The sequence below is a fragment of the Ailuropoda melanoleuca genome, chromosome 2, assembly GCF_002007445.2.
Source record: "Ailuropoda melanoleuca isolate Jingjing chromosome 2, ASM200744v2, whole genome shotgun sequence".
Classification (NCBI taxonomy): Eukaryota; Metazoa; Chordata; class Mammalia; order Carnivora; family Ursidae; genus Ailuropoda; species Ailuropoda melanoleuca.
In genome coordinates this window covers 92,241,377-92,256,589 of record NC_048219.1, presented here as the reverse complement: position 1 = coordinate 92,256,589, position 15,213 = coordinate 92,241,377, and the positions used below count along the sequence as shown (strand labels likewise).

The 15,213-nt window shown below is 37.7% G+C and overlaps 1 protein-coding gene and 1 non-coding gene across 13 annotated transcripts in view; one reads left to right on the top strand and one right to left on the bottom strand.

Annotated features, from left to right (window-relative positions):
* Nucleotides 1-15,213, bottom strand: part of SAP130 (Sin3A associated protein 130) — a 78,406-nt gene that overhangs the window by 15,955 nt on the left and 47,238 nt on the right. For 11 of the 12 annotated variants that reach the window (XM_034654325.1, XM_034654321.1, XM_034654326.1 and 8 more), the window contains 3 exons: nucleotides 5,164-5,522; nucleotides 2,389-2,637; nucleotides 2,079-2,204 (listed from right to left, as the gene is read on the bottom strand). In XM_034654325.1, coding sequence (XP_034510216.1) covers nucleotides 2,079-2,204; nucleotides 2,389-2,637; nucleotides 5,164-5,522 — 734 coding nt within the window. The remainder of the gene's footprint in view (nucleotides 1-2,078; nucleotides 2,205-2,388; nucleotides 2,638-5,163; nucleotides 5,523-15,213) is intronic. The other variant, XM_034654323.1, reaches the window with a different exon arrangement.
* Nucleotides 13,005-13,153, top strand: LOC117801282. Its single transcript, XR_004623796.1, has one exon. It is a non-coding gene; the product is annotated as a small nucleolar RNA SNORA62/SNORA6 family (small nucleolar RNA).

The following is a 15,213-nucleotide window of genomic DNA, read 5'->3' as shown; positions in this document are numbered from 1 at the left end:
CTGCTATTTATATGTCGCTGTATTTAATTTGCTAACATTTTGTTACAGACTTTGGGATCTATATTCATGAAGGATATTGATAATTAGTTTTCTATATTTGTACTCTCCTTGTCTGGATTTTGTGTTAGGGAAATACTGGCCTCATAAAATTAATATGGAAATACTTCCTCCTATATTTTAGAAGAGATTATAGAGAACTGGTGTTGATTCCTCTTTAAAAGTTTAGTAGAGTTTCCCAGTTAGAGTATCTGAAAATAGAGATTTCTTTGGAAGCTTCAAAACTATGGGTTCATTTTATTCATGAGTTCTAAGACTAACCAGATTGTCTATTTGCTTCTGGTTGAGTTTTGGCAGTTTGTGCTTTCAAGGAATTCTTCTGTTATCTTTTTCTTACTGGTTTCTAGTTTGATTCCATTATGGTCAATGAAGATACCCTGTATGCTTTCAATTCCTTTAAATTTGTTGAAGTTTCTTTTATGATCCAGAATATGGTTTATCTTTATGTTTTGTAGGCACCTGACACAATGTTTATTCTGCTGCTGTTGGGAGTGTTCTATAAAGGTCTGTTAGATGTGGTGGTATGTAGTCCTTGCTGATTTTTTGTTACATCGTTTTACTAGTTGCTGAGAGCAGGGTGTTGAAGTTCTAACTACCATCGCTCATTTGCCTATTTCTCCTTTTAGCTGTCCTATTCTTGCTTCATATATTCTCTTCATTTCTGTTTTCTGTACTTTTTTTTTTTTATTAGCATGTAATGTCTTTTTCTGTCTCTAGTAATTTTCTCTCCTCTGAAGTCTACCTGATTTGGCATTAACATAGCCACTCCTGCTTTATTTTTGCACTGTATATAATTTCCATCCTGTAGCTGTCAATTTACTTACGTCATTGAATCTGAAGTGAGTTTCTTAAAGACAGAGTGGAACTGGGTCTTTTTTGTCCATCTACTCTGACAATTGGTGTCTTATTGGTATGTTCAGACTATTTAAAGTAATTACTGATATGTAAGGCTAAGTCTGCCATATTACTATTTGCTTTCTGTTTATTTCCTGCACTTTTTGTTCTTTGGTTTCTCTTTTACCTGACCAATTTTCACTATTCCATCTTGATTTATTTATATGAACATGATTTTAAAGCTTGGGCAAAGCAGATCAATAAAGTTTAACAGTCAAGAGACTATTTGTATCAATACTTTCAGCTGTCACATTACCTTTCCTCAGGTAGTTTTTGAAGAACGAGTCCCAGAAAGCGGTAACAATCCTTCAGAACGGCTTAAAATGTTACCAGGCAATACTTTAAAACACTTTCCTGCTATGATATGGAATTCTTGTGATGTGAAGAGATGTTTAGTAGCCCATGTCCTTCTTCCATCAAAGGCCACCACTCCCTGGCCTTTGGAAATCTAGCTTATTTTCAGAGCTCAAGGTACCTCATGAGGAAGAACTGCTGGAAGTGCAGCCACCTCTGTACTTCCACTCAGAGACTAAACTGTCAGAACCCTCACCCCCGCTTGCAGACATCAAATACCATCCAACTCTGACTCATCTTGAGGCTTCAAGGAAACCCTCAGAGAAATTTCCAAGTAGAATTTATGTGAAGGAGTGAGGAATGTGACCAATTCTCTGAAAACTTACTCTTCTCTGTGCAATGATTATATCTGAGATTAAAGATACTTAAAGCGTATCAGTAGAAATATTTGTAAATATTTGCAAAGTACTATCAGCTGTTTTTATTATATGTGGGTTTATTAAAATGTAATTCTCAAGCACACCACCACCACCATTTACTCAGCACTTGCCCAGGACTATTTTAAGAGCTTCCCATACGTTAAGCAAAAGGTCTTTTGTAAAATAAACTTCCTGGAGCTTACAATGTATGTACATCTGACATCCTTGGGACTAATGTGGACTATGTCAAATAACCACCTAGTACAGCTCTTTCTTCCGCAACTACCCCGGGAGCTAAAGAAGTCATCCTGTCACCCCTTGGGTTTTCTGGAAACTAGAAAACTATAATTCTAGTTTCCTATTCTACTGTGATCACATTACAGTCAAGCGAAAGACCAATTTCATGCAACTAACCTTTAACCCGGACATCACTGTACCGCTGAAAGTGGTGGTAAGCAGCCTTCCAGGGGTTCCGATAGTGACGAAGCAAAGTAATGGGAGGTCTTGGACGCACCGGGACATACCTCACACCTTCTTCATCTATTCAGAAGAAAAGAAAAGGAAGGTACTAAATAACTTATTATATATTGTCAAGAGTCCTCAAGGTGTAACTCCAAGAAGTGATCCCTAAGTGAAACCTGATTATGTAAACAGCCTCAGGGATGGACTCCTGACTTAAGTGGGAAAGCGTCACATGACAATAGCTAGCCCAAGTGACCATTACCAATATACTCCTTGGGTGGAGATTTGCGTTTCTCAGCCTTCACCAAAAGACTCTTGGCAGCGGACTTCTCATCATCAGTGCTGTTTGTCTCCATCATATCCCCTTCTTCTGTTGAAATCACATGCTGTTGCTTTCGAGGCTTTTTCCTTGGGGAGGCACCAGGTGGTAGGTCGCTTGTAGGCATGGACAGGTTGTTAGCCAGCAATGCAAGAGACGGAGACACAGTGCTGGTAGCCAGGGGAGGAACTGCTGTCATAGGAAAAAGAGCACATACATGTATGAGAATCCAAAAATAATGGAAAGCTTTACTTGATTTCCAACCAATGAGAATGGTTAAGAAGATAGAAAAGAGAACTACCACTTATGGAGGCTTCCTATGTGCCAGGCACTGTGCTAAGCACTCTACTTATGGCAGAGGGTGCTGACTGCTTTCTACGATACCACAACTTCACCATCCTTAGAAGGAGGACCCTCTCACACTTAGATGGACACACTGCCATTCAGCTGAAAGACTCTATTTACTTGCCTCCTTTATAAGGTGTGGCTAGATGAAAACAGAAGTGTGCTGTAGCACTTTTAATAAGTTCCCTTAAAAGGTGTGACCTTCTATTCCTTGTCTTGTCACCCTAGAACTCAGATATGATAGCTAGAGTTCTAGCAGCTATCGTGAATCAAAAGCATGAGGGTCAAACTAGGGGTGGTAGGAGCCTGGATCCCTAATGATTTTATGAAGTCCACATACTATCCCTGGACTGTCTACTACCTGAACTGTCTTTGCTATTCTGAGCATACAAGGCTTGTTCCTAACTAGGGCCTGGAATGTTCTTGTTCCAGATACCCTAATGACTAGCACTTCATCTTTTTAATGTCTCTATTCAAAGATCACTTCCTCAGTGAGGCCCTTCCTTTAAAGCTCTTCTTAAAATCACAGCCCCAGCCCTAACTTTCCCTTATAGAGCCATATCTCACTTGATTGTGCTCCGCTTCATTGCACATCGCAGATATTGCTTTTTTCAAAAACTGGAGGTTTGTGGCCACCCTATGTTAAACAAGTCTATCAGCACCATTTTCCCAATAGCATTTGCTCACTTCATGTCTCTGTATCACATTTTGGTAATTCTCTCAATATTTCACAATTTTTCATTATTATATTTGTTATGGTGGTTGTGACCAGTGATTATGACTCACTGAAAACTAAGATGATGGTTAGCATTTTTTAGCAATAAACTTTTTTCAGTAAAGTATGTACATTGTTTTTAAAGACATAATGCTTTTGTATACTTAACGGACTACAGTATTGTGTAAACATAACTTTTTTATGTACTGGGACATCAAAAAAATTCATTTGACTTGTTTTATTGTGATAGTCACTTTACTGCAATACTTGCTTTATTGTGGTGATCTAGAAACGAACCCACAATCTCCCTGAGGTATATGTGTATTTTGTCACGGCTTTATTTGACGGTTTCTCTCCCCTATTAAAATGTAAGCCCCAAGATGACGGAGATGTTATTTGTTTTATATAAGGCTGTATTATCAGTACATGGCATAGAGCCCTACAGTTTAAGGCGTGATTACTGCCAGTTTCCTAGCAGAGAGAGGTTAAGAGGAACTACTCAAATCAAGAGAGAAGAACAGTAAAATTGAAAACATTTCATTTCCCCTCCTGGGTTATCCACGGTGTCTTTCAATGAAGTGCTGAGGCTAAATATGGGTAAGGTAGAAGAATATTTCATGGCATAATAAATGAAAGCAAACAGCAGGTTTAACAACTGCAGACATAGCACAACCACACCTCTTACTGAACAAACAGCATGGGGGATGGAGGTCTTTACGCCAAAATGGTAAGAGGGCAGCGCTGGCTCATTAGAAAACAAAATGACTTGCCTTCCACTTTGGTTTTATCTGTATTTCATAAATTTTGTACATTAAATGCTATTTTTGTAGTCAGGGGAAGCAGCATTCCTCAATAAATTACTAACATATAAACAAACGAACAAAAAGAAAACTTCCAAAGCGACCTGTGTTTCACTCACTGGAAATTTAGAGTCGAGGAGAGGAGGCAAAGAAAGCAGTGAGGAGTTTTATGATTTTACTAATCACATGTAAGTTTATCAAGAGAGTATTTTCAACAACATAAATCTTGCTTCACTGTGTAACAGGGCAACAAAAATTGGCAGGGAATAAATTGTAACTAATTAGCACTTAGCTATGATCTTATTTTGACCCTTTTTTATATTTTTAATTTTTTTCTACTATAAATGCTTATAATAAGGAAAAATATTCAAATAAACAACTTAACATTATACCACAAAGAACTAGAAAATGAATTTACTGACATTTAACAGAGAAAGGAAATAACAGTGAAAAATCAGAAATAAATAAAACAGACACCAGAATAAACAATAACATAACAAAACAGGCAATGCTTTAACTACATTAACTAAGAAAAGAAGACAGAAGGCTCAAACCAAAATGAGAAATAGAAAACAATATAACTACAGAAGCTCTATTTAAGGATATTCTTGGGGAAACGTTCATCTTTTTTATGATTCTGGTAAGAAATAAAATTGATGCTAAAAGGGCAGCAAAAATGGTTTTAGTTTCGAAAGGAGCCTAGCAGTCCCCTTCTTAAAATGAATGACATGCAAATTTACAACAGGCACCAACGGGTCAGGCTTCACAACTGAGGGTCACCCAAGAGTCTGGCCCTCGAGGAAAGTCAGGAAAAGAGGAAACACATGCCAATAAAGAGAATTCCAGGAATGAACCTACCAGAGACTGGCCTCATGATGTCCATTGGTTCCACTTCCTCTTTAACTTTTATCTCAGGTACCGGAGGGCCCAACACAGAGGAGAGACTGCCAGCTACAGCAGCTGATGGTGGAGGGGCAGCCGCAATTGTAGTGACGGGGGGAGTGACGGGGACTGCTCCAGGAATGGTTGAGAGGGCGACAGCTGGTTGTGATGGGGGACTTGTGGCTGCGATCATGGTTGGGATGGTCGGTGGAGGCTGCTGAGCCGTGGGAGGGACTGTAATGGCGGGCTGATCATTATTTTGACTGGACATAGTCTCCATGGACACAGTAACTGGAGTGGCCATCGATACGTGGATCTCTGACTTAGGCTTGGCACTGAAACACAAAAGCAAAGATAATGTAGCAAACATCTCAGAGGGTGGGTGTTTGTCCAGGTCTTTTTGTACAATGTGTAGCACAACTTAGACTCTATTACTTGATTCTAGAAGTTGAACTTTAAGGTAAGCTTTAAAGGAAATTCAAGTTTTAAAAATATCTTTTCCTTGTGCCACCCCCACCAAATTTTATAAGCAGTAATAAAATTAACTTAGAAAACAACATTTTAACAAAATCACTTAAAGTCACGTCATGAAAAGGCAACCAATTTTCACTACGGTAGTGTCTTTTTTTCTCCCAGAATTCTTTAACGCATATGTTGTCTTAGGAAATTTCTTTTTTTTTTTTAAATCACAATTGTACTTACACTTTGTAGTTTCTTGTAAACCTATTTCTAATAAAAGAGGAAACTCACATACATGGCAAAGATCCAAAAGAAAATAAATTGAAAATAATTTTTCTCCACCTCACACACCCAGCCCTCTACCCAGAGGCATCACTTTTACAATTTTCCAGTATATTTTATCAGAATACTCTAGGAATCTGAGGTAGCTACAAATTTAATGTTTAAAACTGTATGTCCTATTTTTTTCAGTTTTATCAGAAGTATTCACTCATGTCATTATAAATTCTTCTTAAACTTTTTTTTAATGTAAAACAAATTTTTTTTAAAGGTTTTATTTTTGTGGTACCTGCAGTTGGCTAAGCATTTGACTCTTGGTTCCGGCTCAGGTCACGATCTCATGGGTTGTGAGATCGAGCCCGAGTCAGGATCTGTGCTCAGTGGGGAGTCTGCTTCAAGGTTCTCTCCCTCCGCCCCTCCCTCCAGTTGTATCTGCACACACATGCACATGCTTTCTCAAATAAAGAAACCCGTTTTTTTTTTAATTTTATTTTTTTAAAATTTTATTATTTTTTAAAGATTTTATTTATTTATTTATTTGACAGAGAGAGACAGGCAGCGAGACAGGGAACACAAGCAGGGGGAGTGGGAGAGGAAGAAGCAGGCTCCCAGCAGAGCAGGGAGCCTGATGCGGGGCGTGATCCCAGGACTCTGGGATCACGCCCCGAGCCAAAGGCAGACGCTTAACGACTGAGCCACCCAGGCGCCCCTAGATTTTATTTATTTATTTAAGAGAGAGAGTGTGCACAAGAGCACAAGTTGGGGGGGGGGCAGAGGAAGAAGCAGCCTTGCCACTGAGCAGGGAACCTGCCCTGGGGCTCCATCCCAGGACCCTGAGATCATGACCAGAGCCAAAGGCAGCTGCCCAACCAACTGAGCCACCCAGGCACAGCCTCAAATAAATAAATCTTAAAAAAAAAAAAAATTAAAAAAATTTTAAGTAGTCTCTACACCCAACGTGGGGCTTGAACTCATGACCCTGAATTTAAGAGTCACTTGCTCTACTGACTGAGCCAGCCAGGCACCCCAGTAAAATATTTCATTTAATAGCTGTAAAGACTTACCTACTTATAGTACTAATCCTAAAAATTCAGGATAGGAAAAGCAATATAAAACAGTACCCCTCAAGTTCAAGGCCAAAAACAATTGGATTTCCAAAGGCAAAAAAATCAACATCAAACAAAACCTCACACCATACATAAGAATGAATTCAACACGGGTCATAAATGAGTGTAAAATGTAAAACTATAAAAGTTTTATAAAAAATACAAAAAAACCCAGGTTTATGTAAAGAGATTCTAGACATGATACCAAAAGCACAATCTAAAAGAAAAAAATAATAAATTGGGTTTTATCAAATTAAAAACTTTTGCTTTGCTAAAGACCATTTCAAGAGGTTGAAAAGACAAGGCACAGATTGAAAAAAAAATTTGTGAAACACATTATATTAATTCCATTTATATGAGGTACCCAGAGTAGCCAAATTCATTGAAAAAGAAAGTAGAATAGTGGCTTCCAGGGGGTGGGAGGTAGAGAAAATGGGACTGGTTGAACAATGGGTAGAGTTGTAGTTCTGCAAGATCAAAAAGATCTGGAGATGGTTGCACAGTATTGAGAGTATGCTTAACACCAATGAAATATACACTTAAAAATGGTTAAGACAGGGGAGCCTGGGTGGCACAGCGGTTAAGCGTCTGCCTTCGGCTCAGGGCATGATCCCGGCGTTATGGGATCGAGCCCCACATCAGGCTCCTCTGCTATGAGCCTGCTTCTTCCTCTCCCACTCCCTCTGCTTGCGTTCCCTCTCTCGCTGGCTGTCTCTATCTCTGTCGAATAAATAAATAAATAAATAAATCTTTTTAAAAAAAATGGTTAAGACAAACATACAAACCAAAACATGTATGTATGATAAAAGAATTATATTCACAATATATAAAGAACTCTATAAACTCAATACTAGAAAACATACAATCTCATCAGAACATGGGCAAGAAACACAAATAATGAACAGATATTTCACTAAAGAAATATTCAGGAGACAAACAGGCACATGAAAAGATATTCAATACCATCAGCCATTAGAGACATGCAAATTAAGGCCTCAATGATAGGACACCATACCCCTATCAGAATCGTGAAAAGAAAATTTAAAAACTTGATAACAGCAAGCGCAGGAAAGGATGTGGAGCAACTTGATCTACAAAAAAACTCCTAGCACTAATAAATGAGTTTAGCAAGGTTTTAGAATAAAAGGATCTCACATGCTGCAGGTGGGAATTTAAAGTGGTGCAGTCACTTCTGCAAAAACGGTTTGGAAGTTTCCTATAAAATGAAAAATATATGTAACTTAGCAACTGCACTCTTGGGATTTTTATCCCAGAGAAAAGAAAATGTATGTCTATCAAGAAAGTTGTACATGACTGTTTGTAGCAGCTTTATTTGTAATAATCCCAAACTGGAAACTACCCCTATGAACTTCAAAAAACAAATGGATAAACAACTGTGATACATCCATACGATGTATCATTACCTACTCTAAAAAGAACTACTGATACAAGCTATAATTTGGATGGATCTCAGGAGTACTATGTTGGGTGAAAATCAGCCAGCATCATTAGGTTACTGTATAAGAAATATTTATATAATTATATAAATAAAATATATAAAATATAAATTACATAAATATAAAATTTATATATAAACATAAAATTATGTACATAATCATATAGATATAATTAGGTATATAATTATATAATTACATAAATTTATAAAATATACAATATACAATTAAATAAATATATAGATACATAGTTATATAAAACATAAATATATAAATTATATAACTTCCAAAAATACAGATATATAAATTATGTAAATAAAATTATATAGATAATTATATAAATAACCTAAGTAACTTACAAGATTCCATTTACATAAAACCCTCAAAATGACAAAATTCTGGTGGTGGCACAGCTACACGGTGAGGTGTTAGGTTTGGGGGAAGGGTGTGATTGTAAATAAGGGAATGTCTTTGTGGCAACAAAACAGAGTCACATTCTGATTATGATAATGGTTACATAAATCTATTCATGGGTGAAATTTCAAAGTAGTATATACCAAAGGAAAAAATACTGGTGACATTTTAATAAGGTTTATAGTTAGTCAAGAGCATTGTACTAATGTCAATTTTTTCTTTTTCTTTGTAATAACTTTATTCATGAAAGAAAGAGCACGAGTGTGCACACACGCACCAGCAGGGGGAGGGGGAGAGGGAGAAGCAGACTCCCCGCTGAGCAGGGAGCCCACGTAGGGCTCATTCCCAGGACCCTGAGATCACGACCTGAGCTGAAGGCAGATGCTTAACCAACTGAGCCACCCAGGCACTCCACCAATTTTTTCATTTTGACAAAGTACAAGGGATATGTAATATGTAATCATTGGGGGAAGCTGGGTAAAGAGTACATGGGAACTTTCTGTACTATCTTTATAACTTCCGTGAGTCTTAAATTATTTCAAAATAAGTATATAGGGGTTGGGTACAGTTTAGGATTATTCTGGAATTGAAGAGAATTAAAAGATAAAACAACCAGAAACATCAGCAAAAATGTGGGAGTAACAATCTCTGAAAATTCTCCTACATAAAAGCAACAAAAAACTTGACAAAAATGCCAAATGTTTTCTTCAGAACTCTGGAAATTAATAATCTGGCAAAATTATTCAAGAAAATTAGCTGAACCTCAGTAAGACCAGCAAACTCTGATGTATTTCACTTGCGCTCCACCGCCATGGTAGGCATGCATACCAACAGTCCATGCTCACAGTGAAAACCAGCAGCCTGGCAGCTAACAGAGGGGTTCTTTACCAAAGAACTCTCATTATATAACCTGTCCGGTTGTTCCCATTTGCAAGATTGTCTTATTTGACCCAGCTTGTTCAGTGTAAATAACTTTATCCTTACAGAGTTTGTTTGTAAAAATTAGATGTAAATGCTGAATGAGAGGATGATAACAGGTAGGGCAAACAATAAACTACCCAAAAAACTTTAAAAGAAAAGTTGGAGAATGAAATGTCCACAGGTGCTTTGAAAAGCTCCAATTTGTTTGACAATTCGGGAAGCAACATACACATGTAGGACGATGTGCATACCCTGGACTGTGGTTATGCCAGGAAAGGACTGAGAAGGACACAAGTTCTCACCTCTGGCTGAGTACGAGGTTTTGTGCAAGCAGGAAGAAAAAAGTAAGAAAGAGATGTAAAACTGCCTGCGCCTCAGTGTTGATGGGTCATCCCAAGACACACACAGAAGTCCTTGGCAAACACAGGAGACTTGTTGGTTCCAGACATTCAACAAAATCTGTTCAGTCATTAGCTGACTACAAAGCTAATACAGTAGAAAATTCAGTGGTCACACTCGACAAAGGTATCAATTTTAAAGAATTATTTTATAAAAGTCCCTAAATGAACAACCACAACTACAACAAACAGCAACAGCAAACCCTGGGGAGGGGTGGGAATCTGATTTTCGGAGCTGCCACGTTATACTGTTTAAAATGCCCAATTTTCAACAATAATTCCTAGGTATGTAAAGAAACAAGAATGCACTGTTCAAACACGGGGGAAAAAAGCAGGCAATAAAACTGTCACTGAGGATGCAGAGATGTTAGACTTAGTAGTGAAAGAATTTATCTATTATAAATATATTCAAAGAACTAAAGGAGATCATGGCTAAAGAACAGCATAAAAATGATGTCTCAGCAAACAGATTAATAAAGAGACAGAAATTATAAAAAAAAGGCCAAAAAAGAATTCTGCAGTTGAAAAGTTGAGCTGAAAGGAAAAAAAAAACCACTAACAGGACTCAAAAGTATATTTCAGGAGTGCCTGGCTGCCTTAGTTGGTAGAGCACACAACTCTTTTTTTTTTTTTTTGAAAAATACCTCACTTTATTGATTCACAAATTTACGGAATAAAGGGGTTTTTCAAGTATAGGATCATTATTATAAAGATGAAAAGGAGATTCCAAGTGATGAGAAATAAATTACTTAAAACTATATAGTGATCCTGTGGCAAATCGGGAGATGTGTCCTCTAGATAGAAGACAATGTAGAATTTCTTCTGAAGCAAATTAATCTCACAGTTCTTTCAGATAGCTAAATGAGTCTGGTCACATTAGATTTTGTCAGATTATTACACAGTTGCAAAAAGAATGAGAGCACACAACTCTTGATCTTGGGGTGCTTTGAGCCCCACGCTAGGAATAGAGATTACTTTTAAAAAAATGGCAGTTTAAAAAATGAACCCACATATTTCAGCAGCCATTAGAAGTAATCAATAAACTCAAAGATAGGTCAACTGAGATTATCCAGTCTGAGAAACAAAAAAAAAAAAAAAGGGGGGGGTGTATAAGAGGAAAAATAAGCAGAGCCTCAGAGATCTTTGGGACAGCAGTAAGTAAACCAACATACACATAATGGGAGTCCCAGAAGCAGAGAGAAAAGGGCAGGAAGAATATCTGAAGAAACAGTGGCCAAAAATTCCCTAAAATTTGATGAAAAACTTCAGTCTATCTTCAAGTTCAACTAACTCAAGTAGGAAAAATTGGAAGAACCCATGCCTAGACATATTATAATTAAACTGTCAAAATGCACAAGAAAGTATTTAAAAGTAAAATTCTGTAATTTAATTACATAAAAAAGGTAATATATGGCAAAATATTAAAAATTAAATCTAGTTGAATACTGTTTTCTCTATTTTGCTATACATCTACAGGTTTTCATATTAAGAACTTCAAAAGAGAATGCTATAAGTTGAAGATATCACCTACAAAGAAACAGGGACTTTTATAAAAATTAATTAATTTATTGAGAGAGCGAGCGAGCATGAGCGGGGAAGGGGCAGAGGGAGAGGAAGAGAGAGCGAGAATCTCAAGCAGACTGAGCACTGAGCCCAACATGGGGCTCCATCTCACAACAGTGAGAATCTGACCTGAACTGAAATGAAGAGCTGAACCTTTAATGAACTGAGCCACCCAGGCGCCCTGAAAAAGAGATTTTCCAATTTCAAATTCTCCCAGCCATTGTATTATTTAAGAGTGCAGGTAGGAATTTTGTTTATGGAAAGATGGCACAGATCTACTTTTTCCTGTTGTTCCTGCTAAGTATAGCTGAAAATCATGAGTATTACATATAATGCAAATAGAATAGCTGTTGAAAGATGAAGGTAGACTGGCTAGGGACCTCAGGACCAAAGAATGACACAGCAGTGAATTCCTTGGGTTTCCTTTTTGCCTCATGTGTTTCAGACTGGGTCCTGGAGAACTACAATGCAGAAATGTCAAAGGACACAGACAAAAGTCCTAAGAAAAGTCTGCCCAAAGAACCAAGACAGGAGCAGCTCAGCAAGATTGGAAACCTTCAGACAGTAACTGCTCTACCCCAGTGAAACGCCACAGAAACAACTGTGGTCTCATCTCCATTCTCTCTTGCAAATGCTGTGGAGACCCCAGACTTTCACACTTGCCAGGCCATAACGAGGCACCTCAATCCTCTCTCTACCATCTTACCACTGAAGTGGTGTCAAAAGAGGCCAAGCAGGGAACCTGGATTTCAGTCCCCCCCTTGGCAGTAAGGAGGCAATGTTTTCTCTTCCTCAACTGGGTCGTCTGAGAGGAGAACTGCTAAAACATTAAGCTATAAATAAATTCCAGGGTCTTATAAGACCATAAATGTTCAGGTCCAAACAGAAAACCACTCATCTAACCAAGAGCCAGGAAAATCACATCTTGAATAGGAGATGAATGATGAAGGTATTATCAGATAAGGACACAGATATCATAAAAGTGCTTCAACAAGTTATGACAGATTCACTAGAAATAAATGAAAAAAACAAAACAATCTCAGCAATCAAAATTATAAAAAAAACCAAATGTAAATGATAGAACTAAAAAATACAATTGACCAAATAAACTCACTGTATACTGTCAGTAGTAGAGCAGAGATAGAATCAGTAGGGTTGAGGACAGATCAATATAATTTACCCAATGTCAACAACAAAGAGAAAATAGACTTAAGAGTGAGTGCACTGCACAGTGTTTGAGCTTGGAGTTGAGCCCCCAGCTGATCGATGTCCTCTCCAGTGTGGGTAGCTACATGAGGGGCAAGTCCTTCACTAACACCACAAGGGTCTCTGGCTCACTGAGTGGAGTTTGATAGTAATTCTTGCTACAAGAGTGATGGCAGAATAAAGCCATTTTCTGATATGCAAAAAACCCCTGACATCTTATATACTCCTTCTCTACCACAAAAGAGATGCTCTAATAAATCAGACAGTAAACCAAGGAAAAGTAAATGTATACGTGCACCAGGGATAACTTGAAGGGAATTCAGAGCATGATGGACAAAAGGAACACCAGGGATAATAGCTGGGCACCAAGTCCAGAGAGCAACCAGTGCAGACTGGATTAGGTAGAAGCAAGGCTTCTAGGAGGGAGAAAGAAAAAAATGGAACTGAGAGATCTGACAGATCTGCCTATATTTGGAGAGGTTTGGTAGAGAGTCTGAAGATGAATTAGTGACTGACAGAAAACACCTAGGCTTACGTAAGTAATAGCTTATATTATTATCTGACTTCTTTTAAAATTGTTTTTAAATTTATTCGAACAGTTTTAAGATTTACTTTCTTATCTATTTTCTATTTTCTAGTATTTTAATTTTCCTTAATCTTTTGGCTTTGAATTGGTAATATATTCATGTTTCAAAAGATGTACTGAGAACTCCCCCTCTCTCCCTTAACCCTCCCCCCCGCAATATCTCTAAACACCACCACTGGACTTCAGTATTTTACTGAATCTAAGCTGCCAGTAATTATACACAAATTTTGTGTGCCACTTAAAAATACATTAATGATAATATTAATGTGTCCTCAATTTTAAATCACATATTGGTTTCTGAGATGTTGATGTGTACTTTAGATCTTACTTGTATCATAGTATGTTCCATATGGTTTTTGTTTTATCTTTGCTTCTTTTTAAAATTTTGCTCACTTTCCCCAATTCTATCCTCTATGTCTACACTGTTTTCTAGTTTAATTTTACCTTCATTCTGTGGTTTCTTTTATATCTTTACTGAGTTCTGTCCCTTCATGTGTCATCCCTTTATGTTCTGTCATTTAGTCCTGGGAGTCTGCATTTCATCTCTGTTTTCCTTCACTGAGGTGGGGCTGCCGTCATTAAATAATCTAAATTCATAGTCAGATTTTGAAAATAAGTTTCATCTGTCCTGCTTTTCTGGTAAGTGTTCTTACTGAACAAATGAGGATACTTTGTTGTTCTTTCTCTACTTTTTAATTTTAGTTATCTTCACATTTAGATCCTTTTATTACTCATCAGTGAATGAGTTGGGCTATTCCTAAAAACAGCAATTTACATGAGATTCCTTTCACTTGGGCGTGGGAGTGTGGGGAGACTGCTCTGATTTTAGCTAGTTATTTTTCACAGTCCAAATGCTCTCTTCTTTCAGGTGCCACAGAAACAGACTGCCAACTGCAAGTAAGGCCAGCTGGGTGCCTGACTGTGCAGTGCCCTACCTCCACAACCTATCTCGGAACCATACTCAGTCCAGGAAAGACTCTGAAAATAGCCCCCTCTCACCCAAGTTTCTGCACATATTGCTGCTTATAAGGAATATACTTCTGTACTTCACAGAGTGCTTTTCACCTTCAGGAACGCTGTTTTTTCGTAGCATTTTAAAAGTAACTCTAGTGCTACTTAAAAAAAAAAAAAAAAACCAAAGAAACAAAACCTACAACACTTTAAGCAAAAAAGGTAGTGTATTAAATTTGTAAAATTTAGAGTAGAAATTTTTTTTTTTTTAAGATTTTATTTATTTTTTGACAGAGATAGAGACAGCCAGCGAGAGAGGGAACACAAGCAGGGGGAGGGGGAGAGGAAGAAAGCAGGCTCATAGCAGAGGAGCCTGATGGGGCTCGATCCCACAACACCGGGATCACGCCCTGAGCCGAAGGCAGACGCTTAACCGCTGTGCCACCCAGGCGCCCCAAATTTGTAAAATTTAGTATCCAATGCTGGCAACAACGTGGAGAAAATGGGAACACATTTCAAGAGGATATAAACAGGTACAGTGATTGGAAATCAGAATTTAAACTCTACATGTAATTTGACCCAGTAACGCTACTTCCAGAAATATATCCCAGAGAAATGTCTGCAAAGGGGCTTAATAGTAAACAAAAAGATCCACTGCATTACTTGTTTACTACAGTAATAAATGGAAA